The sequence below is a fragment of the Plecotus auritus genome (genome assembly GCF_963455305.1).
Source record: "Plecotus auritus genome assembly, chromosome: 4".
Lineage (NCBI taxonomy): Eukaryota > Metazoa > Chordata > Mammalia > Chiroptera > Vespertilionidae > Plecotus > Plecotus auritus.
In genome coordinates, this window is record NC_137775.1 from 135,569,276 (window position 1) to 135,596,115 (window position 26,840).

At 47.6% G+C, this 26,840-nt stretch overlaps 1 protein-coding gene across 2 annotated transcripts in view; it reads right to left on the reverse strand.

Moving 5' to 3' along the window:
* The window catches only part of HIPK2 (homeodomain interacting protein kinase 2), a 177,173-nt gene that overhangs the window by 24,600 nt on the left and 125,733 nt on the right, over positions 1 to 26,840 (reverse strand). For both annotated transcript variants that reach the window (XM_080665721.1, XM_080665720.1), the window contains exons 3-9: positions 16,461 to 16,584; positions 16,074 to 16,193; positions 13,652 to 13,738; positions 11,698 to 11,882; positions 6,685 to 6,847; positions 3,536 to 3,662; positions 2,543 to 2,664 (exon numbers count right to left, since the gene is read on the reverse strand). In XM_080665721.1, coding sequence (XP_080521847.1) covers positions 2,543 to 2,664; positions 3,536 to 3,662; positions 6,685 to 6,847; positions 11,698 to 11,882; positions 13,652 to 13,738; positions 16,074 to 16,193; positions 16,461 to 16,584 — 928 coding nt within the window. The remainder of the gene's footprint in view (positions 1 to 2,542; positions 2,665 to 3,535; positions 3,663 to 6,684; positions 6,848 to 11,697; positions 11,883 to 13,651; positions 13,739 to 16,073; positions 16,194 to 16,460; positions 16,585 to 26,840) is intronic.

Genomic DNA, 26,840 nt, shown 5'->3' on the forward strand with positions numbered 1-26,840 from the left:
TATTTACAAACAATTCAGTATTGGAAAGCATAAAAACATCAAACACAACACAATCAAATAAAGTTTATCTCAGAAACACAGGATAGTTGAACACTGCAAATCTATTAAGTAACTTGCTACTTTAACAGATTAAGGAGCAAAAATGTGAGTATTTCAATAGATGCAGGAAGAACATTTGATATTAATTCATTAAAAATTAGCAAACTTGATAAAGTGTCTTTATCAACTATTTATCCTAAACAAAATACCAAATGGCAAACAGCTAAAAGAATTTCCTTTAATTTTTTTTTTTAAATATATTTTATTGATTTTCTACAGAGAGGAAGGAAGAGGGATAGAAAGTTAGAAACATCGATCAGCTGCCTCCTGCACACCTCCCACTGGAGATGTGCCCGCAACCAAGGTACATGCCCTTGACCGGAATCGAACCCGGGACCCTTCAGTCCGCAGGCCGACGCTCTATCCGCTGAGCCAAACCGGTTTCGGCTAAAAGAATTTCCTTTAAAGTTAAGGATGCCCAATATCAACACTTATTAAATATTGTTTTGGAGGTGCTATCAGCACAGTGATAGAAGAACAACAAATAAAAGGTATAAGGATTGTAAAGGAAGAAACAAAACTATCATATGCAAATAAAAAGATAGTCCACATAGAAAATCCAAGGGTATCCATAGAAACAGAACTAAACAGAGTCTAGTAAACTCAATAGACCAAAATCAGTATATTCCTATACACCAAAGACAAGTAATTAAAAGACATAGTGAATGATATTTCTAATGACAACAAAAACTATAAAATATTTAGGAATATTCCAACAAAAGAAAACTTTAATGAAAGGAATAAAAGGTAACATATACCATGTTCAGGGATGGAATAACTTAATCCTTAATCTTATTAAGCTGTCAGTTGTTCCTAAAGTAAATATAAATTTTAGTCAAGTTCAATAAATACAAGCCAACAATTTTTTTTTGTGGGGGGACTAAAATTTTTATGTAGGAGTAATCTTTAAATTCACATGGAAAAGTGAAGGGACAAGAATAGACAAGGAAATTTTGAAGAATGAGATCTCTACCAGATACCAAGATATATTATAATTAGAACAGTTAAGACAATAGGATATTAGGCCAATGGAATGGAACAGAGAGCCCAAAACAGAACTATGCAATCTGACTACATTAAAATGAAAACTGCAAACTTCTCTTCAACAAGACACATAAATAAAGTGTTGTTGGAAACACTTTGGGAACCTGCCTTATTTAAAAACTGAGGCCCGGTGCATGAAATTTGTGCATTGGGGGGGGAGGGGGTTGGGGGGTCCCTTAGTCTGGCCTGCATCCTCTCCAATCCAGGACCTCTTAGGGGATGTCTGGCAGTCAGACATCCCTCTCACAATTCGGGACTGCTGGCTCCTAACTGCTTGCCTGCCTGCCTGCCTCATCACCCCTAACTGCCTCTGCTTGCTGGCCTGATCATCCCCTAACTGCCCCCCTGCTGGCCTGGCTGCCCCCTAACTGCTCCCCTGCCAGCCTGATCACCCCCACTAACTGCCTCTGCCTCGGCCCCTGCCACCGTGGCTTTGTCTGGAAAATGTCTGGTATAATTAGCATATTATCCTTTGATTAGTATAGATAAGGTGCTTTTGGGAGTGGGTGGAAGAGGGCATAGAGGGGATAAATGGTGATGGAAAAAAACCAAAATAAAAATCAAGGTGCTTCAACAACACTGAGGTCAAGCTGTCCTCGGCAGCAACAGCGGAAATGATCACACAGAAGCAGATAGCCTGGGGGTAAAATACAGGTGCTGGTGTCATACTTCTTTGGTTTGTGTCTTGGTTCTGTCACCTAATTGCTGTGTGACTTTGTGCCAGTGACTGTGCCTCATCTTCCATTGTTGTCAAAAGGCGACACATATCTTACTGCGTTGTGGGTCATAAATAAAACATAACTAAAGAACTTGGCATAATGATGATGTATCTGTTATTAAAGTCCGTGTTATTACTATTACTGTTGTATCACTGTGTTACCTTAAATTTCCGTAACACTTTACAAATTTTTCATCACTTTCACCTCCATGGTCTCATTCTACCATCAGAGCACCTATATGAACAGATAAGGAAGGTTCCAGCTCACTGTTTCCGTAACCCTGTTTTTTCAACTATAAAATAAATCACCTCCAAGGCTTTTTTTGGCTCTAAAAAATAATTTCTATTTTACAAGAAGGAAATTTGGGGCAAAGAAATGTTCGCTGAGAGTTATTAGTAGAGTTAGGATTAAAACCTAGGTCTCCTATAATAATTTGCATTACAAAGATACAATAATAATCTCCCTAGATTCTCCCTCTGTCTAAATTTCTTCTTGGAATTGTAAGCTAGGCACTTAGGAAGATAATTCACTCAGGCATCATGCAGAATATTACTGATATATTCTAATGACTCGAAGCACCTAACTCACTGCCGGGGAGGGAATTAGCAGAGATACATCTCTTTTGTGGAAAACATTAACAGGGATAATGGCAATACGGGGAATCATAAAGAAAGAATTACCTGGGCAAGCAGACCTGGTTGGATCTGAAGAGGCTGAGCTCCTGGGGCTTGAGTGACGATGGGAACAGCATTTTCCATTCGCACAGAATAGCCAGCATGCTTCGAGGGAGAGGCCTGCAACCCTGCTCCAGACAGCGGGCGAGGGAGAGAGGGGTTGAGCGATGGAAGTAAGCTGGGGAAGACAGCTCTCCCCTCCTCTCCGCACTGGTCCCCTCCAGGTATTGCCTGGTCCTTAGGAACTCTCCCCTTTAGTTTCTAACTTAAATTAGAAACCAAAACCAAAAAACAACCTTGAATGGGTTCAAAGACTAGAAGTGAAATTAAGGAGTCTGTAAAGCCAAGAGTGAAATGTTATGCTGACAAGTCATGACAGGAAAACGTGCTTCTGACAGGAAGACACGTGTGTGTCACTACGTCACAGCTGGTGCGGGGAGAGAACGGAGGAGTCCATCTGGAGTGGCACTGACTCTGAAACTGGGCACCCACACATGCTTGCCCCATGGGGCTTGCAACAACAAATTCTTGGGCTTTCTGTGTAAACTATAACCAAGTACATGGTCAACTCTAGCTTCTCAGAGGCTCCAGGAGGAGCGTGTTGGAATGTCTGGCTGAAGAATCACCAGGGGGTAGCCTGGGAGGTATGTTCTTCATGAGACCTGGGCTGCCTTGGCAGTCAGGGATCGGCACTTTTCTATAGGTAAGCCACACGGCGGATATTTCATGTGAGGTGTCCAAGAGCTGGTACCAGCATAACAATGGGAGCACAACCATGTGCTTAGTTAAAGACAGTCATTCAGGGACAGATCACTGGCAGGTGGTGAGAGCAACAGTCCCACGGTTTCTCGGCTGGCCACAGTGCAGGGATGCCAGTGCCCATGGAAAGCAATGAAGAGGGCCTTACGCCAGGAAAGTCGGCGTGACGGAGCCCGGCGGTCAGAGCCCCTGAGGTGGTCCGGTCAGAAGCAGCGAGAGGTGGTGTCTGCTCACCCTTACCTTGGAAGCCGGGAGGACACACGATGAGAGCTTGCTGGAAGGGGTCCGGCCGGGCACAAATCTGGGCTGTTCCCGTCTGCAGGGGCATGCTCCGCTGGGCCACCGCAGCCATGGACGCCGCTGAGGGCTGGTAGAGTGCAGATTGGTAGTTTAGTATGGAGACCTCAGGATTGACTAAGGAAATAGTGGCACTGGTGGAGGTGGGAGCCTAAAGGAATGATGGGGATTAAACAAAAATAAACAAAAATAAAAAATGAGGGTGGTGGCAGGTTGGGAGACACGAATCTAAGTCAAATAAATGAACTCAAAGAAGAACAAACAAACCAAAACCAAGGGCAAAGAAGCAGAAACAGAGGGGAGTGGAAATTCGGTTGGAAAGTCTCAAGGAGAAGCAGGTGCCTGCAGCCACATGACAGTCGCCTTCGGTGCTGTTCCTGATGTTTGTGGGGCCCAGGCAAGAGAGCAAACGATGCTACCAGATCACATGTGTAAACACTACTAAGTTAAAACTCAGACTAGAAATGATTTATGTTCTGCCCTCCACTTTGACAAATATATCTTCATAACACTGTGGAAAGCCAGGTTTGAGTTTAGGATTCCTGGATTCCTTGGGTTCTGCCCTGGAACATAGTGACGGGGGCAAGCTGAACCCCTGCTCTGTCCCACACTTGAGGGGCTTGGGGTGCACATACATGGACCTGGCGGTGCAGGCCCAGGGCACACATGCCTGGGGAGGGCTGAGGGCAGTACTGGTTGCAGAGACCCTCAGACAGCCGTACAGCAGTTACTGAAAAGAAATATGCTATAGAAACAGAGAGGGACAGGGACACACTGAGCCTGGGCTTTCTCCTTTAAGTGTGTGAATTCTCACACTTGTGTTCAGCTACTAAGGCTGGAAGGCAGAGAGAAAAGATGCTAGGTCAAGAGAACTGAAATGGAGATAGGTTAGAGCAATTTTGAAATTATGTCCTCTCTCCTTTCTCTTTCAGAAAGCAACATCATTTGACATCGAACCTCCATGGGAAGCAAGGCGGCAGAAGGAAAATAACTTCTAAATTGGGAGTTGTCCAATTTTACCCCATCTCAGCTTTATTCACACTGATCTTCAGCATGGCAGGTGGAGGTTACCAATGGCTTCAAAGTCACCACTGCTTACAAGAGGGCTGGCCACCAGGGGTTACAAGGACCAAAGAACCACAAGGACATCTTGGACACGTACAAAAACAGAATTACAAGAAGGGTATGTATTTGTGTCACATTTGATAAAAAGGGTAGGGTCTCATTTCACATATTTTGTTATACTTAGATTTTATGCTGCCTTTCAGTGCAAAGCACGTTTATTTGTTTGAGGGTAATTACTAAATGATGTGGCGCACGTGTTTGCATTTTAAGATACACGTTGTAATGTTAAGTGTCTGTGCAGCACCGAATGCTGGGCCTCCAGGTAGTGTGAGGGGAGTGAGCACAACATGTGGGGGCCCGTGTCCGCGTTTTGTTACTGATGACGTGCCTTGTGCTTCCTCTTGGTTCTCTGCAGGTCCCCATCTCTCCGGGAGGCTTCCCCTCAGACACAATTCCCACTCTGCTCAGACTCCACACGTCCAGGTCCAGACTCTGCAGGTCATGGAGCCTTGGGCTTCCCTCTTGGGGCACCGGTATCCACAACTGTCCCACCTTCTGGTCAGCCATGAGGCCTGCTGCTTCTTCCTTCAAAGTGTCCCTGGAACCCACTGACTCTTGTCAATCGCTACTTCCCCAGTGGAGGTCCTCTCCTCGGGTGCCTGGGACCTGGGAAGCCGTGACCAGAGATGTTCTGGCCTCCACTTTTTTTCTTCCAATTCTTGTTGGGCACAGAGGCTAGAACGGTCTTTCCAAAAGACTACTTTGTGCATGTCATCTCCCGCTCAAAAGTCTCCAATCACTGCCTAATGAACACGGTCTATGCACTCTGGTCTCGCACTCCCTCTTCCCCTGGGTTTGGCCAACCTTCCCTTCTAAATCGATCTCCCTCTGCTCTGCATGCTCTTGGCACGCCAGATCAGTCTATGCACTGTGGTGGGGTTCTGGTGAGGAAGAAGAAAACCATGGTGAGATTTTGTCAAGGACTTCACCTGTCTGGCTGTGGATGCCTTGGCCTGAGGGCTGGGCTAGGGGCTGGGAGGGAATGCTTGTTTCTTTGCACGCTAGGCCTTAGCAAGCTTTAGGTCTTCCCCCTCAGGAGAGCTTTCAGAACACCAGTGGCCCCCAGGGGCAGCAGATGTCGGTGTCCTCTCCTAGAGTTTAGGCAGAGGGAGAGAGGCTAGGCTGGGAAGTAAAGCCTCTCTTCTGGAGGCGTGTGTGTGTGTGTGTGTGTGTGTGTGTGTGTGTGTGTGCACGCGCGCGCGTGAGCATGTGAGTATACACACACAGGAGTGTTGTCACTGCAGATTGATATTAAAACTGAAAAAATCTAGGGAGACTCTTTGGGGGAACTGGTAACACTGGAAGACGGCAGTAAAGGTCTCTTAGACACCAGAGACTGCCTAAGGTAGGGCCTGGAGATTATTCAGTCAATAAATATTTCCTGGTGTAATCCATATTTTAAGCAGCATGTTAGGTGCTAGATTCTGCTAATTTTCTGTGAAAGGTAGGACATCTATGGGAAGAAAACCTTAGCTTCCTGGTCCCTTTCAGTTCCAGGTGCTGGAATTCTGATGACAGACTGACTTGATTTTCCCCACGACTTGGAGAAAGGACAGGTTTCATCTGTCCTGGAAGGAGGCCATGTGGACACAGCAGTCTGGGGACAAGGAGGAGGGGCCTGAATTGGATGATCGCTAGTGTCCCAGTTCAGAATTCTGTACCAGGCAGAAGCTGGACATACAAGGATCATAGCATCTCCTTTACCTTATTCCTACATCAGGACAGAGAGAAGTGGTAAGAGGTACCATCTCAGAAACAACTTCCTTAGTGAGTTGCACACAACTTGTTCAATAAAGCCACCAGTAGACAGAAAGCGCCGGGGTCTCAAAGGAAATAACCTTGGCGCAAACACCTTCTTACAGGGTTGAATGTGACAGTAGAGGAATTCTGTCTTCTGACTGGGTTTGCTGGGGAAATACAGTTCCTGATGCTGTCAACCCTGCCATTCTTCTCTGCTCCCCACTTACCTGGTTGTGGACAGTGTTCAGCTGGTTGTTGAAGGTCATGGTCAGGTTGGTGGATGTGCTGGGGGCCACATGTGTGATGAAAGGGGTTTTGCTCTGGTTCACGGTGTCATACATATTCACCCGACGCTTGCAAATCTCCATGTTCTGGAAACATGATTTGACGCTGTTCATGAGAAAGGCAGAGACAGAGGTATAAGGGAAAGAGAAGAGGGTAGCATGGGATAAAGTGGAGAAAATGGTGAGAGAAAAAGAGAGAACAGTTAATCTAGTAAACAAGACAAGTGGGGAAACTTTAGGCCTAAATTTCCTGGATTTTTCATGTAAAGTCTGCGTTTGCTACAGTTAACGTTATTTAGATAAGTTTCACCCTGTCTTACTGCCTTTTCTCCCCAGCCTGCACAGGTAACAGTTCTCCACAGCACAACAGATCTGATGGCTCTCACTGCATTTTCCTCATGTCGCTGATCTGTCTCCACCTTCCCTGCTCACTCTCAGCTTCCAATAAGGTTTCTGGCCCATAAACAAATGTGTTTGTTCTGATGCATGACCTGCTGCCACCTTCCACAAAGACAACTCCTTGCGCTAATCCTTCCCAGCGAGTCTGGGGCACGAGCGCCATCTAGGGGACAGCCAAGGAACTAGCCAACCCAGTATCATGACCCTATTACCCACTTTCTCCCCACTGGAATTGGGCATGTAATGAGAAGTGTAATGATATTAGTAATTAGTAATAGTGGCTGACAGTGACAGAGAGCTGTGGTAGTTGAGTGCAAGATTCTTACACTCAGTCCTAAAACCACCATGAGAGGGAGAGATGAGTGATGGCCCTATTTTAGGAGTAAGGATGACGTTTAGAGAGGACAGGTAATCTGCCAAGGTCAAGAGCTAATTACTGGCAATCTTCACATATACATATACATCCTCTTGAAAGTTATAAGTGCCCTCGACCAAGTTCGTGAAAGTCCACCATAATGTGTTCTTCAGAATTTATACCTTGTTTCTCAGTCAGTTTGTGTCTTCTTCTAATTAAACTTACTTTTCCTCAAATGCTAATATTCAAAATAAAACAGCATTTAAGGCTCAGTTTTAAATACTTATTTAATTATAATGTAATAACTGAATATAAATATAATAATTTTCTACTATTTTAAGATTACAAAGGTAATACTATTGCTGCATTCTATAGGTAAGCTATGTTTTGGGCCAAGCAGGTGCTTGTGGGCCACCCCAAAACATCCTTTCCATAAAAGATGCTCCAAAGTGTCTTAGACATGCCAGAGACTCCTCTTTCTTTCGGAGTTAAGAATTACTTACATTGGCCACACAATGCACACGAAATCATTTACTGACTGTAGACTCTGGAGAGAAGGGAAAATGTATCCTACAATAACCAAGAGCTAAAAAAAACTAATAATGCTGGTAAGGCCAGCATGTTCTGAACATCTACTAAGTACCAAACACAGTGCTAAGTGCTTTCCTATAGAGGCTGAAGGAATAAAAATATAGATTTTATATTCCCTTTGGAATGTATGGAAAGCACTCAATAATTTTGAGACAATTCAGCCAAAAGCTATTAGACTCAGAATTTTCTAAATGAAATGGCCTGGCAGTTGCACTTTGGGTTATTTCTATGAGACTCGTTTTTAAGGAACTCGTGCACTAGAATCCTGGTATGGAGAAATGGGTGGGTCTCTTTCACTTCTCATCTAGATGTTGGAGCAGCTCTGGCCCAGTCCCAAAGGTGGGGGGTCTACAGCAGGGTGGGCCTGGAGGTTTCTTCTCACCCTGGAGTTTTCCTGGTCTTCTCAGCAAGCTCTAGGGGCCCTTAGGGATTAGGCTACTCTCAGGTAAGCCTCGGTGTGTTCAAAGACCTGTTTTTCCTTCTGAGGCCCATTTTCTGAGTTATAAATTGCCAGTGGTCCTCTTGGGACCCACACCAAGTTCTGAATTTGAAGCTGACGCTTGTGGTCTCCCCGCTTGGTCTTCACCAAGTACAGTGAAGCATTCTAGTGTGCTTCCTCACAGAACCCAGAGATGGACAGGACCCTGAGGTCATTCAGCTGTGACTCTGACTTTATGTGGGTGATTGTCTCACTGACAGATGGCTAATGTGAACCCTCTGGAGAGCATCCCTCCATCTCCTATCCATAGTTCTTTCTCAATCATCCTACTTCACCCCGAATATAAAAAGTGATCTTTTGGGGGTCCTATTCAGTAAATCACCAAGTCCGGCTTCCCTCTGTGGTACCGAATGACCCCCCCCCCCCCCCCGCGCCGCCCTTGAAGTACTCCTACCACACCCAGAAACAGAACAAATACCATAACAAGAGTTTGCAAGGGATGGGTCCAAGTTCTTTCTTTGTACTGGAGTTCGGTTGTTTCAAACATGGTTCTAAATTAAAGACTCACTGTTTGTTGTAATGCGATTTGACTTGCTTAACATCAACTGATAAAGAATGGAATTGAAATTAGAGGAAGTGCCATCTGTGGCGGGCGCCACCAGTCATTTCTTGTAGGCTGGTTAAGTTCAAGTCCAGCCTGAGATTCAGCCCAATATGAGACTTGTCATGGCAGGTCAACCATGATCTGCAAATGTTTCTCTTCCCCAGCCTCTTCTCACACATTCTCCCTTTCTCCCTGACCCTATCTAATCTGGTGCTCGTGAGCACACTGCTTCTCCCTGCAGACGTCCAGAGATGTGACTTTCATCCCACATACTTCTGGGTTGAGTGGCTGAAGTGATATTCCTGGTTATCCTGTGTTATGAATTGAACTGTGCCCTTCCCCCCAAATTCATGTTAAAGTTCTAACCCCCGTACTTCAGAATGTGACTGAATTTGGAGATGGGCTCTTTAAAGAGGTAAAATGGGGTCAGTAGGGTGGGCCCTAGTCCAATTCATATTGAGGAGGAAGGAAGACCATGTGAGAACACAGGGAGGAGACAGCCATCTACAAGCCAAGGAGAGAGGCCTTAGAAGAAACCAGCTCTGCCAAACACCTTGGTCTTGGACTTCTAGAATTGTATGAAAACAAATTTCTGCTTTTTAAGTCCCTCAGCCCCTCAGTGGTATTTTGTTATCGCAGACTCTGAAAACTAGTACTGTCTCCCATTCTCTCGCCGTGGCCTTTTCTCTCCCGCTCACTCACCGGGCCTGTGCCTCTGACCCAGTCTTCCACTTTAACACATGCCCTGCCACCGAGGGGTTCTTCAAGGGGCACACGGATTACCTGCCAGACACCCTGGCTTCTCAGTTACTTCTCACCCCGGGGATCAGTGCTGGCTGTGGGTTCTTTGGATATTAAACCTGACACTGCTCCACTCCCCTAGACCACACATTCAAAGTACCCCATCCCCCAGCCACATTGTCACCCATCTGGTTCATCTGACAATTACTAAAGTAGCCAGTCTGAGTTGATCAGACTGTTCAGTGTCTCTGGACCTGCTCATCTTTACTTCCTTTCCTTTTCAGCTAAGGTCCCATAGCCATCCATTGGGATTACAATGCTCTATTCCAACATCATGAGTCTGTCAATCTCTTTTTCTCTTAGCAGCCTGACAAAACTCCAACCTGGATGAACCCAACTCTCTCTTTTCTCCAGGCCTTCACCCGGGGAGTTCAGTTACACCCTACTCTTCATGTCCAACCTCTGTGCTCAACAATTCCACTGTATTTCTCTGTTCAGTTTTCTCTGCCACCTTCTGCTTCAACTACCTAAACTCTCCGACCTAAACACCTTGCTCTCAACAAGAGAAGACAACTGTCTGAAGAGCTCCCTCAACTTTCCTCTGCTAACCCAGCACTCCAGCCAACGTCTGTGCCCCTCCTTCATCCACAGTGACACTGGCCTAGTCCTCCACCTGTGCTCTGAGGCCTAGCCCCTTCCACTGTCTCAGGAAACTTCTCTTCAGAGCATCTTTTATCTTTAGTTTCTCACTTGGTACCAGACACTTCCAATCAGCATTTTCAATTGCTCAAGTCTCTTCCAAAAGCCCCCTGGGGCCCTCCCTAGTCACCCCTCCATTTCTTCCCACCCCTTTCACAGCCTCCTTTCTTGAAAGGATCCTGTCTATTTCTTCACCTTTCCCTTAGGCTTTCAACCAGCTAAGCTGGTTTCTGTTTCCATCATCTACTGAAACAGCTTTAAGTCACCAACAGCTTCTAAGCTGCCAACATGATGGCCATGTCTTCCGGGCTCATGAACTTGACACTCTAACCAGCCAGTTCCTTCTATAGGTCCTTCAACGACTCCCCATTGCTCAAAATCCTGTTCAAGGTAGGTTTGCCCCATCTGGTCCTGGGGCCTCAGCTCTCCCACTGTCCCCCAGCTCTTGGGCTTGGTCCTGTCCATGGTGGAGTCTCCCCACGAGCAATACCCTTTCCACCCTCGCCAGCCTTCCCATCATTTACCTCTTACTCGTCCTTCTGCACTCACTTCCTGCCCTGTCTCCAGGGAGGCTCCCTTGTCACTCGCTCTCATCACACCCCATATTTGCCCTGATATCAGCCTGGTTATTTGGGCATCACTAACTTTGTACCTTTCTCTCTTCTAGACTGAAAGCCCCAGTGGGAAGGGGCCCCATCTGCTCTGCCCCCCTCTATACCCCAGCAGCTGGCACAGCACACAGCACGCTGAATGAATGAATAAATGAATGAAACCAAATCTAAACTAGACAAAGTCCCCTCCAGAAGAGTCTGGGAGTGACCTCTGGCACGGAGAGTGGCTTTGCTTTGCGGACCCTGCCATTTTGAGCATTTCCCTTCATGCACAGACACCCAGAGTCCAGCCCACCCAGCCCTGGACTTTCCTATGCTCCGCCACCTGTTTTTATACTGTTTTATTGGGACACAGCCTCACTCATTTGTTTATGTCTTGTCTGCATCTGCTTTCAGCTACAATGGCAGAGCTGATTGCGACAGAGACTGTTTGGCTGCAAAGCCTAAAACATTCACTCTGAGGCTTTGAAGAAAAAGTTTCTGAGCCCTTGTATAGAGCACGGAGCAGGGCACCTACTGTGTGCTATGTGGAAAGTCGAGTAAGTGTGTCATGGTGACAAAGGGGTGGTTCAGGGTTTCGATCGGAGTGATTCTCTTATCAGCATCAATGGTCAGCATCTTCTTTAACAGGTCGATGAACTCCCGCCGGTCTGCCTTTTCCACCAACATGTCACTCCCTTCCAAGTCTGTGGTCATGTTCACCTGGAAGCAAGGAGGACAGGTTACCAAGACCCCGCTATGCCTCCTCGACTCCCCTTATTCTCTGCAACTCCATCCAATCTCTCAATCCCCCCTTCTCAATTCCTACAGGGCGGTGTCTGCCCTTTGAAGGCACTGCCACATGTCATTGTTGCCCACAGGATATGGCAGGGCTCTCTGCAGGAAAGGCAGAGGGAGGCCATGCACGGGGAAGGGGCGGTCGCTGCCGGTACCTGTGACATACGTAAGAGACAGGATGTGCACCCTCTTGCTATAATCAGTTAAATAAAAATGCGCCTCACATCACACCTCATGGAAAAGAACCACAAGATGAAAAGAACTCTGGAGGCTGGTTGTAGAACAGTGTAAATGAACTTAATACTACTGAACTGTACAGTTGAAAATGCTGAAATGGTAAATTTTGTGCTATGTGTATTTTACCACAATTAGAAACAACCAAGCAGTACAAAATAAGATGCAAAAGGTTTATGTATTTAATCTTCGGAGGGACATGCTGGGGCCTAAGTGCCCTCCCCCTACGTCTACAGTGTGTGGTCCTCTGTAGCTCCCTGAGTTAGGGCCGGATCATTTCAGTCCCTGTGTTCACTGCGTCACCTCTGCCAGACAAGCAGGGTGTTTGAGCAGGATTTTTCCTCCCAGATCAAGTCTCTACTAGCATAGCTGTTAAGAGACGTGTTTTGTGGTGCTTTCTATGTTTTTCCAAGACATGCTCTGGGAAAGCAATTTCTGTTTTCTAAGACAATCTAAGCTTCTAATCAACTGACAAGGGTACTCTACTCGGCGTCATGATTTTGGGTTACACTTGTCTTCTGTAAGAGGGGTGCTGAATGGTTATTGATCTCTAGCTTTACTTTTCATTGCCTTTAAGAAAAATTCACTTTGGGTTGCCCTGATTTGAGACTAGTCTTTACACTAAAGATAGCTGAAGTTCTAGCACTTTCTCTGGGCACAAAAGTGAGAGCCCGTGGCCCCTCCAGCGAGCTGAGAGAGACTGAGTGCGATGCATGGAATTGTGTCCCTGCAAAAGACATGTTTAAGCCCTAATGCCCGGTACCTGTGAATGTGACCTTATTTGGAAATAGAGTCTATGAGGATGTGATCCAGTTAAAATGAGGTCAAACTGGAATAGGGTGGGCCTTAAGTCCAATGACTGGTGTCTTTATAAGATAAAGAGGAGGGAGATTTAGATGCAGAGACCAGAGGAAACACAGGCTGAAGCCACATGAAGAAGGAGGCAGAGACTGGGGATGCAGGGACACTGAGCCCATCCAGGGGCCACCAGAAGCTAGCAGAGAGGCATGGGACAGTCTCTTCCCAGAGCCTTTGGAGGAACATGGCCTGTTGGTACTCTGATTTGAAACTTCTAGCTTCTAGAGAATAAATGCCCATTGTCTTAAGTCACCCAGTTTGTGGTACCTTGTTACAGCAGCCCTTAGGAACTAACACTGAGTCAAGGGCATTAAGCTCAAATGTACTCGTGGGCTTAAATTCTTCTCATGATAACGTCAGTGAGATTGGCCAGTACTATTTTGCAAATGGGAACCAATAAACTGAAGCTATTTTTCAAGAGCTGGTGTAAGTCTTTAAAAATGTCCCACAACCCAGTGGTATTCTTACTCAGGCTGGCAGGTCATGAGGTCAAGGGTCAGCCATGGCAGTTGAGTAATGTGGATTTCTACTCACCACCCTATATTGCCTTGCTCTGCTTGGTTTTTAAGGGCTGACATTGCATGCTTGCCCACGGACCTTACCTGGGCCATGTCATCTAAACAGTTGAAAATGTACTTTCTTGCTTCTTTTGACTTAATCCCCGTCTCTGCTTCATGGTCATCTGGTGTCTGGTCAAGAGAGGCAAAAGCTGATTGGTAATGTGAATTACTTCCTGGTCACTGTGACTTAAAACCTCTACCCTCTGTTTCTTATGGAGGGTCTTTCCCCACCTTTTGGAGAAGGAGACTTTGATTCCTCTTACAGTGACCTGCCCTTAATTACTCTCTCTCTTCATCCTCTACACTCACTCATCCCTCTTCCTTCCTTCCCACAAACACCTGTCAGGGGGCCTGCTCTGAGTCAGATCTGGAGGATTCCAAGATGAACAGGAATGCAGTATCCATGAAAACCCTACATTTCCCCCTAATTTAAGGGCTACGGTAAGATTCCATATGTAGAAAAGCAGAAGCCCTCTTCCACACATTTTAAAATTTAATTTAGTTTTTTATCAAACGTTTATGGGTACAGCTCTCCCTATGTGCCAGGCACTATTATAAAGCACATGAACTCATTTAAGACACTTTACAACCATCTTAGGCAGGATGATTACCAACCCATTTCCAGAGGGAGAAACAGGAATAGAAAGCTTAAGGAGCTTGCCAAGGTCACATGGCCAGGAGGCAGCAGCAGGCTCTGGGGCTGTTCTGTGCTGCCCCTCTGCCTGGGGCTGGGGCACACTCATCCAGGTCCCCATTGGCCTTGGTCTAGGAAGCCGCTGTTTCCAATGACTATGTGTTTTGTTTTGTTTTTTGTTTTTGTTTTTTTTTGCTCATCTATGGATCTCAGGTAAGTAAACCTCAAAATCTCATTCCAGGACAGCACACGTGGAGCAGCTAAAGATCTAGGCTTCGATCCTGGGACAAGTAGGACCGAGGCTCTTAACTGAGATATGGACGTGAACCCTGCCTGTCTGGCCTCATTCTCCTCCTCCCAGGACTCTTTCTACTGGACTGACCTTAAGCCTCTCACAGTCACCAAATGCCAGCCCTCCCACCAATAGACCAAGAGTGCTCGCTTAGCTCCCAAATCTCTCCTCTAAATCTTTTTTGACTGTTGGCCACACATGAACTTTATTTTATTTATTTTTATTGATTTATCAGGTGACATTGGTCAATAAGGTTATACAGGTTTCAAGAGTACAATTCTATAACACATCCCCTGTATATTGTATTCTGTGCTCACCATTCAAAGTCAAGTCTATTTCCCCTCACCCTCCTTCCCCTCTGATAATCACCATACTGTTGTCTGTGTCTGTAAGTTTTCTTTTAAATATATATTTTTATTGATGTTAGAGAGGAAGGGAAAGGGAGGGAGAGATAGAAACATCAATGATGAGAGAGAATCATTGATCGGCTGCCTCCTGCACGCCCCCTACTGGGGACTGAGCCCTCAACCCGGGTGTGTGCCCTTGAACAGAATCGAATCCGGGACCCTTCAGTCCGCAGGCCGATGCTCTATCCACTGATCCAAACCAGCTAGGACATGTAAGTTTTTTTTTTCTTCTTAATCCCTTCACTCCCCCCCCCGACCCCCGCCCAGCTCTCCAATCCCTCTCCCCTCTGACAACTGCCAGTCTGTTTCCTTTATCTATGAGTCTGTTTCTATTTTGTTTATTTATTTTGTTCATTAGATTCCACAAATTATCTTTAAATCATATTAGAATTTGGCTATGGTTTCTGTCAAAAAGCCAAACCAAACAAAAACACCCACCCACTCTCTTACAAAAAAGGAAGCACCTAAAATGAACATAAAACACTTAAGACTAGCATTCTTTTCTCCCTCCCAGGAAATTACGTTAATTTTTAACTGCTAGGCACAGATAAAAGTGAAAGCAAAATACGTTTTTGTTGAAGTAAAACCACCCGAGTTCCTGGTGTGCATCGGTGAGTGGCAGCACCTGCCAGCTGGATGAACAGACCCCTTCTTGGGGCCTCAGAGGTGTGGCTGCCAGGGCTGTTTCCTGGCCCGGGAGACCCTCCTCATCCTAAGGGCCCGGCTCAAAAGCTCCTCTGGAGCCCTCGCCAGGCAGGGTTCAAGGTCCCCACACCCTGCTCCTCCCAGGGGTAGGACACTTACATGGGGGCCACGTGCTGGGTCTCCCTCTGGACTGGGAGCTCCTTTAGGGCAGGGGGTGGTGCATTTCTCTTTACACAAACCAGACAGGTCATCAGGGTTCACCTAATTGAATACTGGGAGTTCAGCAGTCGGAGTTGGGACTTGAGCTTTGCAGGTGGCAGCAGCCAAGCTAAGTGGTGCTTTTGAACACTGAAATTCATCCACACTACATATCACAAGAGCCCCTCCCCCGATGCGGGCTGCTGTCAAAAGCTCCCCCACGAACCTCCCCACCCTTTTTCCTGAATGCTGGGCCTTGGTGAGGGATGGAGGGGACGCTCTTCCTACCTTCAGCCTCCACAAAGGATACGGCGAGTCTGTGTCACGGTTGAAAAACCTAGTTGTCTTTGTCCCTGCGCTTAATAAATATTCAGCTGGCAAACCCTGTGTTTGTGAAATATACCGAATCTGCAAGAAAAGAGGAGAACGAGGTCAGAGAGCTTCCTGTCACCTTGCATGTGGTATATTAATGGCTCTAGTGCCTTTGAGATAAAGACAATGTTATAGGGAAAGAAAGAAGTGAAAAATGAAAAAGGGGAAAGCAAGAAGAATAAAGAGAGAAAAGCAAGGTTGAGGGAAGCAGGATTTGGGAGACGACATAAACCCTCTACCCACGTGTCCTGTTCTAAATGAAACAGGAGCGACTGTCCTAACACCTGTGCGGCCTGGACCCACCTGGTCGTACTCTGAGGCGCCTGGGTAGAGCGGCCAGCCCAGGAACAGCTCCGCGATGACGCAGCCCAGGGACCACATGTCGATCGCCTCACAGAATGGTAAACCAAGGATGATCTCAGGGGCCCTAAGAAAGCAGAGAGGAAGAAAGCATTAGCAGTTTAGAAATGCAGGAGCGACTTCGACATGAACTCCACATAAACCCTATCTGTGAACCCCAGGGCCTGTGGTTCCCAAACTGAGTGGCAGTGACACCTCCCATCTTGGCTTGGTCCTTCCATGAGCACGGGGCCTGGTCCCGGCTGCTCTGTGGCTCCAGAACAGACCCAGAGGGAACCAAACTGCTGGCTCCATCACCATCACACTCCACCAGAGGAACAAGAGCCACTTTAGAGACACCCAGGAGCTTTCCTTTGTAAGAAAACTCGGGCAACCAATGTCTACAGAACGCCCAGATTTACAAAAGAATTCTGAAATACAGGCATTCTATTTTCAATAATATACCATATAAACAAGAGGCCTCCCCCAGAATAAAGGGATAAACTGTAATATCTGTTCATGCCAACAATCCCTTCCTTAGGAGTTGGTATCCCACTTTCCCAAGGAAGTACTGTTTTTTCATTAGCTTCTAAAAAGTTAGTTTCCTAAAAAGTTCGCCAGCCGTGACTGGGTAGCTCAGTCATTTAGAGTGTTGTCCTGATACAACAAGGCTGCAGGTTGGATCCCGGGTCAGGGCACATACAAAGATTAACCAACAAATGCATAAATAAGTAGAATAACAAATTGATGATTCCCTTTCTCTCTCAAATCAATAAATAAAAGTTTTTTTAAAAATATATTTTATTGATTTTTTACAGAGAGGAAGGGAGAGGGACAGAGAGTTAGAAACATCAATGAGAGAGAAACATCGATCAGCTGCCTCCTGCACACTTCCCACTGGGGATGTGCCCGCAAGGTACATGCCCTTGACTGGAATCGAACCTGGGACCCTTCAGTCCGCAGGCCAACGCTCTATCCACTGAGCCAAACTGGTTAGGGCCAATAAATAAAAGTTTTTTAAAAGTTCTCTAATATTACAATTACAGAGCCATGTTCATGAACACACAGTCTGATGTCAGTCAGAAGCCCGCTCTGACCCGCTGCTGTGAGGTGCATGCTGAGCTTCTGGAGAAGAGCATCGGAGCTCAGAGAACATTTCACACAGAGTCAGTCCCCAAAACCAGAGAGCACAGTGCATATTCCTTTCTAAGAACCTGCCATAATTAGGTAGGGGTCCATTTAGGAGAAAACCAAGTTCAAAGCATGAGATATGAACGCAGCTTGTGTTTCTAAAATGTGGCTCAAGGCACTCCGCTGCTCATGACCCACATTAGCCCAACTTCTGTTTCCTCCAGAAATTTCCTGCTTGATGAAGCGACGAAGAAGGTGCTGCTCTCCTAGCTTCCAGCAGCGGGAGTGGGCGAGGGAGCTGGGAGGAAGGGCGTGATCAAAACCACCTCCACTTGCCTTGCTATTTGGAGCTGATTTTTCCCACTCACATAGCACCTCCCCACCTTGCTCCTATAAATTTGCTCTCATTGCTCATATTTTTCATCCAGATAACAGTATTGAACCACCAAAACCAAAACCAAAGTGTCTTATTACCAAGTCTTGATTGTTCACCTGTACTAGTAAAAAGGAGTTTCTGTGCTGGGCGCTGGCAGAGAGCCACAGTCCTCATCTGCAAGACGTGCTTCTCCCACAACACAAGGCTGGTCTTCCCAGGAGGGAGTTATTGTAGAGGCGGGTAGCTGCCTTGGGGCTACTTAATGGTCCTGTCCTGTCCCTGTCCCTGTCCCCTCCCTGCCGGGCATCTTCTGCCGGCACCTGGCCCCTCTCTAGTCCTGGTCTCCTGCAGTCCTGGTTGTGACCATTTGTGTGACCACGGGAGGCCGCGCCTGTCCTCTGGCACTGATGCCTTGGGGTGCCTGTGATGGTTTTAAGTCACTGCCGGTCTGTCCTGTGTCATGGGGCCTTATCCCACATCGGCCTAGGTCACTGTGTCCAGCGTGCCCACACACACCAGGGCTTCTAAGCCACCTGACCATTGCATGCAATTGATGGGATTATTGCAGGCTGCCTCTAGCCATGCAATCTCTTTCGAGATGGTTTTAGAAACCCACATCCCTTAGAAAAGAAGCAATCTCTGAAAAGAACATTAGAGAGAAGACTACACGTTTGACGACAGGTGTCTGCCTCGCTGTTGTAGAGTCAGGTGTGCTTGCCTGCTCCCCTCGCACACAGGCTCAGGCGCCTTCCTGGGAGAAGAGTCCTGGTGTGGGCTCCAAGGAGCCCTCCTTTGCAGGCTGCTGACTCCAGATCACGCATTTCTGAACCTGCGCCCCATTCCTGTCACCTGTACCTTTGCCCTTGGTGGCCAGACACTCCAGTCCCCAGGTGGGTCTGAAGAACAGGCTGGTCTGGCTTCATGGGGCATCTGGACGTTACCATGGGGCTGCTCTTCCTATGAGGTCAATCAACTGTTCTCATGCCCCCATTTCCAGTTTCTGTTCCCTGAGGATGTGCCAGGCAGAACCTAACAGATGAGCCTGTCTCGCAAAGGGCACCTCAGAGATGTTCTCTGGCGAGAACACCCAGGCAAGGATTTGTCAGCTGACGTTCCTCGAACAGCGCCTGTGGAAATCACTGTTAGTCCTTTTTCCATTAGAAAATGAAAGAACAGCCGTTCGTGGTGCCATGCTGTGTACAGGATATTTTTCTTGCCATGACCATAATGAATGAGTGTCAGGCTAGACGGTTGCGAGATGAGAGAAATAGAGGGCACAGGCCTGCCCCTGAGGGTCCCCAGTGCTGGGAGGCAACGCGAGAACACACGTGATAACGAAAACTGAATACAAAACACACACAGTACGAAGACAGAGCTAATTCAAGCACACAGACATGCTCTAGCATCGCCCTTTAAAAAAAAAATAAAGCACAAACACAAGAACAAAACACACCAAAAACAAAACAAAGCCTTCCTTAATCCCTTCTCCCAGCAGCTGCTGCCCTACTTCTCTGTTCTCCCTCCAAAGCCAAATCTCTAAGAGTGATCTGCCTTTTCCATGGCTTTGCCTCCCACCGTCTTCTCACCTCCTCCAGTTGGGCTCCGCCCTCTGCTCCACTCCTGTGCTGGCCAAGATCAGCAGTGACCACGCTGTCACTTCCATCGGTCAACTTCTCGGCCCTGTGACCCAAGAGTCCACCATTCCCTCCACATTCATCCTGCCTCTCTGTGGGTGGCTTGTCCATATTCTTTGCTGACTTGCCCTCTGACTGCTACAAGATGGCAAAGTCTTAGGACCCTTTCTTTTCTCTTTTCATCCTGGCTCCAGAGATTGTCATGGGTTAAATTGTGTCCCCCGCAAAGGACGTGTTGAAATCCCTTAGAACATGACCTTATTTGGGAATGGGGTTACTGAAGATGTAATTAGTAAGAGGATGTCATACTGGAGTAGGCTGGGCCCCTAGTCCAATACAACTGGTGCCCTGTAAGAAGCAGGAAATGTAGGCATAGGCGCAGAGGGAAGACAGCCATGGGAAGGTGGACGCAGAGACAGGAGTCACGCTGTCCCAAGTCCAGGGATATCTGGAGCCATCAGAAGCTGGAAAAGGCAAGGAAGGATCCTCCCCTACGGGCCCCAGAGGGAAGATGTCCCAGCCACCACCTTGATTTTGGACTTCTAGCCTCCAGAAAATAAATATCTGTTGCTCTAAGTCATGCATTTTGTGGAACAATTTCCATAGCCCTAGGAAACAGGTATAGTAATCGTACCCACACCCACAGGTTTAAATTCCATTTGTGTGTGTGCGCGTTTTTTTTATTTTATTTAAAAAATATTTTTATTGATTTCAGAGAGGAAGGAAGAGGGAGAGAGATAGAAACATCAATGATGAGAGAGAATAATTGATCGGCTGCCTCCTGCATGCCTCCAATTGGGGATAGAGCTGCAACCCGGGCATGTGCCCTTGACTGGAACTGAGCCAAACCAGGGAGGGCATAAATTCCATTTGTATTCCCAAAAGTCTGTCTCCAACCTGAACCTTTCTCAGCTCCAGATTTATGTTCTGATGGCCTGACACCTCCACGGGAACATCTCACAAACAGCTCAGACTTTGTGTGTTTAAGGGAGAACTGTCCCCCTGCTGCCCCTCCTGTTTCACTAAATGCAATCACCACCCTCACCACCATGGGGATGGTCTCTGATTCCTCTCTCTCTCCCTCCCCCTCACCACCCAATCCATCAAAAAGCCCAGGTCTGAAGTACATCTTGAATTAGCCCGTGGCCCCCACCTCTGCTGCCACCACTCTGGCCCTGGCCACCCCATCTCACCTGGAGCTTCCTACCTGGTGTTTCCTTCCTCCAGTCCACTCTCTACGTAGCTGCCCGAGTGAACACGTCCCACCTTCCTTGGATTTAAGCCCTTCAAAGGATCCCTACTCAGAAGGAAATCTAATCCCCGCCATGGCCCACAGGGACCGCCACGATCGGGACCCTGCCCAGCTCTCTGCTGTCATTCTGATTCACTCTCCTAGTTCAAAGAGCTCCAGTCCAGTGTGTTTCCTTTCAATCTCTAGAATACCTAAGCCTGCTGACCCAGAGCCTTCATGTAACAGTGCTGCTTCTGCCTCCAATGCTCCCTCGCTGGCTCTCAGATGGCTGCCTCCTTCTCATCCTTCAAACCTCAGCTTAATTGTCACCGCCACAGACAGGCCTCCCTCGACACCAGTCGGTTTCCATCCACACTGCCATAAATGTCACTTTACAGCACTTCCCCCATAACCTGCTTCCCCTCTCGTTCCCCTGCTAAGTCCACGAGGGCAGCACAGTGCCTGGCATTTAGTAGCCACTCAATCAATAAGGGCTCGCTGATTGAATAAACCCTTATTAAATGTAAGACAGCGCTAAACTATGGGTTTCAGATGGAAAGTTCCGAGGCAGCACAAACAAAGGAGAGTAAAAGGGGTAAAGGTTCATGAAGGAGTGGGACCCTGGGCATGAGGGGGCAGGGTTCAGCCTGAGGAAGAGCGGCTTCCATGCCGGCGGGGACCCCAGGAGAGTGGACCCAGAGGCAGGCATGAGCGTGCAGCCCACGCTCACCTGAGCAGGGCACCTGCGGCACGGCGAGCACTGAGGTCAGAGCACGCCTACCTGCGGGTGGCTCCCCAAAGAATTGCAGCAAAAAGCCAAAGAGAGCAGCTAGGGGGTAGGAGATGGCACCAGGATAATGGAGGGTCAGGACTGTGGGCTAAAGGTCTCTGAGAGCTGGTCCTCTGGCGCCTCTCTCTTAACTCTCTCTTGAGGCCAGTAATCCACTTGGCTCCCACGGCTACGAGCTTGACCAGGCCCCTTCAATCCGGGCCTCTCTGCGAATCCCTCCTGGTCTCTTGCCTTTGGTTCCAATCTACCCTGAAACTCTCCCTCACCCACAAGGATGTGTCCTTTTCTCTGCACTGATCATGTTCTGATATAGCGTGTCCCCCTCCCTCCTTGCTAACGCTAACACACGCTGCTCGCCTTCTCTGTGCTGGTGCACAGGGCGATGAAGACACAACATGAATAACCGGATTGGCCCCATAAGTACTAATTGAGCACCTACTGTTCTAAATACCTGTCCGCATATCTGACCCTACTGAACCCTTTGAAGGGCAGGGTCTGGGCCTCACACTTCCATCCTTCCTTTAGCCAAGGCAGGTGCTCTGTGTCTGCTCAACACCCAGGCCAGGAGCACGCAGGGAAGGAAGGCACTTCTCTATCTGGCCCCCAGGAATCGCTGGGGGACTGAAGACCATTCTGCTGCGATCTGTCAGATGCCAGGTCCCCTGCTCTGCTGGTCCATAAGGCTCTGAGCTCCCAGAAGTTCAAAGTCAAGTCCACAATCTGCCTCTTGTTCAGCGCACATGAAGCACATGCTGTTGTATGGTCCCTAAGGTGTATTTACTCTGCAGTGACGAAGCACCATTCTTACCAATGGTTATTGTGAAGCCAGAATTGGTTCAAGCTCTACTCATTCACTCATGTATTCGAATACTCCACCTCCGTTTCCTAAGCATCTGCTATGGCCAGGCACTGTGTTGGGTGCTGAAGATTGAAAACCAAACCAGACCCTAAGGCGTGTCCATCTAGTTGGAGGCAACAGCGTGCCAACAGTGAACATACAAGATGCCAAGTGTGTGCCCAGCACATGAAGGAGGGACTAACGGGGGTAGGAGAGACAAAGCAGGGAGGGCTTCCTAGGAGGAGAAATTCTGAGCTGAGTCTTGGGGAGCGGACATGTGGGGGTGGCCTGCAGGGACAGGGCAAGGTGAGTGCATGCCCCCCCTCTCCCACATCACTGCTGACCTCCAGTGCCTAGTTCAGTGCCCGGGGCAGGTAGGTACACACTCCACATTTGCAGAAAAAAATGAATCTTTCTGTTTCAACCCTGAAGCTGGCCCCATCTCCTTGGCAACACCTCCTATGACAAGAGGCAGACTACTTGGCCTTTCTGTTTCAAAGTTCGCCTGCTTTAAAAAAACAGCCACATTCTGGTTTCTTCCATGGGGCTGTTTCTGCTCCTAGTTCGGTTCCGAAGCAGGTAGGACTGCTGGCCTGAGAAACGGCCTGCCCACTGGGCTCAGAATCACCCAGGTTCTGTTAATGACTCACCCTTCATTCACCACCACACAGAATCATCTTACAGTTTCCTCATTGCTATTTCGGGACATCAAAAATGCTTTAAACACGCATGAAGTATCAGACAAAATTTGCAGCTAAGAAAGAGAGGGACTGACAATAAACAATTGCCATTTCCGACACATTAATTATTGAAGCTTTGATATTTTGCTCCGCTAGCTCTCCTGATGGTGCGTGTAGCTGATGGGGCATTCCCAGATCACGTCCTAGTCATGGGACCCTGAGGGGCACTGCCCTGTGGGGCAGCGACCCCGTCAGGAGGGGAGACCACGAAGTTGAGTGGGAACACACGCTCTGGAGCCCCTGGTCATGGGGAGACTCCAGCGCTCTCACCTTCCAGCTGTCCACCTGCTTCCTGATGCTGGGATGAGGATGAAATTACACAGAGCGCGTAGGAAGCTCCTAGCCTAGGGCCTGGCATGGAGCAGGCTATCAACAAATATTAAATCACTTATCTACAATAGCTCTAACTCCATGTCACAATTATATAAAGAGCATCATTTAAAAAAAATCCTCACCTGAGGACTTTTATTTATTTTCTGTTAATCCTTACTCGAGGATATTTTTCCATTGATTTTTAGAGGGAGTGGAAGGGAGGGAGGGAGAAGGAGAGAGAGAGAGAGAGAGAGAGAGAGAGAGAGAGAGAGAGAGAGAGAGGGAGAGAGAGAGAGAGAGAGAGAGAGAGAGAGGGAGAGAGAGAGAGAGAGAGAGAGAGAGAGAGAGAAACATTGATGTGAGAGAGATACATGGATTGGTTGCCTCCTGCACGCACCCCAACTGAGGCAGGGATCAAACCTGCAACCCAAGTACTGGCCTTTGACCTTTGACCGGGAATTAAACCCAAGGCCCTTCAGTGCGAGGGCTGACAATCTAACCACTGAGCAACACCGGCCATGGCCTGAGGATTTTTTCCCATTGATTTTTAGGGAGAGTGGAAGGGAGGGGGTGGGAAGAGCAAGAGAGAAAGAAAGAGAGAGACATCGATTGGTTGCTTCCCGAACGCATCCCGGCCAGGGCTGGGGATCACACCTGCAACTGAGGTATGTGCCCTTGGCCAGAAATAGAACCTGTGACTCTAATCACTGAGCCATACCGGCCAGGCAAGAGCATCGTATTTAAAGTCCATTTTTCTCTATATATGTTGAAACATTAGGACACCTCTGTTTAAATATATTAAAGCATACACATTAAACACTTTCTGTTTCAATTATTTATATAAGAAGGTATGAAGATTCATAACCAACAACCAAGCACCCAGTACCTACCACCCAGCTTTAGAAAGAAAGCCGCCTGTCCACAGCCCCCATGCCCTCCTGGCACAGGCAAATGCGCCCCTGACTCGGCATTCCCTCTCATTCTCCTCCTCACCCCCGCGCCCCCGCCAAGGAGGAGATCAGAGCCACGGTCGCGATCATCGCGCACTACGCTGATAAAACGAGTGCAAGGTTCCCAGCACTCCCAGCTTGGGCAATCAATCTGTAACACCAATCAGAGCACAGGAAGGGCTGCATTTCTGGAAAAATGTTACTCAATTTCTCTGACTTTTTATTTCATCATCTCTGAGATGTGATTATTAATCTTGCTTTTTTTCTTGTCTCTATAACAGTTTATGAAGATAAATTACGGTGGGTAGAATTATAAAGCAGTTTGAACTCCTTGGAAGCAAGGCACTCTATTAGCCCGTGGTATTTTATAATCACCAATATTATAAGGTGTACTCCCATTGAACTGCAGTGGGAAAGCCCGTTCCCACAAATACATGTAGATTGAAAGGAACCTCAGTATGGCTGGGGCAGAAGCAATTGAAATGTAAATTGTATTTCAGATGGCTTGTTAAATCTTACGTTTGGTTCCGCTAGGAAAAAAAAAAGCAGATTTGGAAATGCTGACAGGAGCTCTGAGCTCCTATTTGAGCTGGTGACCCGGAGTGAGAGGCAAGGGGTTGCTTCACAGCAACTCAGGGCCTGGGAAACAGCAGAAATCTGAGGACTAGGAGGAGGCTGTTTCAGAGAAAATGGACCCAAAGCCAGAAGGATCGTACAGAAGACAGCCTGGAGGGAGCGTGCTGGAGAGCACTTAGGCAGCCAAATGGTGAGAGAACACATCCTGTGACCACCGGCCGGCTGCCGGGAAAATGGGGAGCAGCGTCCCTAAAAGGTGGATTCATACCAGGTCTGCGGATCCAGGAAGGTCCAAGTGGAGATGTAAATATTGACTGAGGCTTGGATAACCCAAGGCCAGCCTGGGATTTGATAAAAGAAATAACTTAGTTTTTGCCTGGGCTGCCAGGTAGATGAGAAGGACAAAGGGACCCTGGGCTGGAGTTACTGGAATGAGATACAGAGTGAGGTTGACCCGGAGCCCACTTACTGTTAGCTGCACTGAGCGAGGGGACAAGGAGACTGTTCTTGTAGTGGCCTAACCAAACACTGTGGACCCTAAGATCTCTAGACACACTCCCCAGAAGGGTGTTTTTGCCCCGTAATAAGCTGAAGATGGCCTGCGGTGGAGAGAGGGCTGTGGCCGAGGAGCAAGGCTCTGGTGTCAAAGGAGAGCCAGGAAAGACACCCAACTCGGGCCGTGGGTAGTTCCAGCTTGATGTCACACACACAGCAAAGTCACCGGGATGTTCCAAAAGCTCTACCTCGGGGTAAAGCTGTGCAGGTGAGGTCACTCAAGACCCTCCCCAGCAATTCTGTTGTAACTGCGTGTCTCTAGCTATCACCAATAGAAATCCTCAAAATATCAGAACGAATCTCTGCATCCACATGGAAGGCTGGTTATATGTAATCACAGTTTGGCCTAGATGTTGACATCATTCTCAAGCCACCCTTGGACCATCTCCCAGAGGAAGTTGGCTTTCTCCATTCATCAGACCATCTGCAGAGTGGCAGGTGCTTTTTGATTTATATTTGCAATGAACATCTTGGCTCTGAACAAGACTTTCCTGGTATGCATATATATAGACTTAGTTTTATAAATATACTAGAGGCCCGGTGCACAAGATTCATGTACTGGGGGAGGGGGGCGGGGGTGTCCCTCAGCCCGGCCTGAGCCCTCTTGCAGTCCAGGACCCCTCAGGACATTACTCTCACAGTCCGGGGCTTTTGCAGTCTGAACCCCTCACACCTTACCGCCTGCCCGCAGCAGAGGTGGGAGAAGCTCCCATCACCACCTCTGCACTTGCCAGCCATGAGCCTGGCTTCTGGCTGAACAGCGCTCCTCCTGTTGAGTGTCTGCCCCCTGGTGGTCAGTGTGCATCATAGCAACCGGTCATTCCGCCGTTTGGTCAATTTGCATATTAGGCTTTTATTAAATAAGATTTAATATAATTTTATGTAGTCACCCCATGCTGATTCCTCGTTCTAGCACTGCTTCAACTCTGCAAAGTGCAGTGTCAAAATCTAACTTTCTTATTTATATAAGAAAAAAAGGTTAGATCTAGAACTTACCTGCCTAGAATCTCCAAAGGCTTCTAATGATGTTGGTATAAACTGGAAACCAGGTCTAAGATATCCAGAGCATATTCTGATGTTAGTCAATAAATTCCTAGTAAACCTTAAAGAGAAACGTCCTAGGAGGAACCAGCCTGGACTCCATAATGGGCCATTTCAAAGATGTTCACCCTGTCCTGTAACCCCCACCCCCCCTTGTGCTACGCCTACTT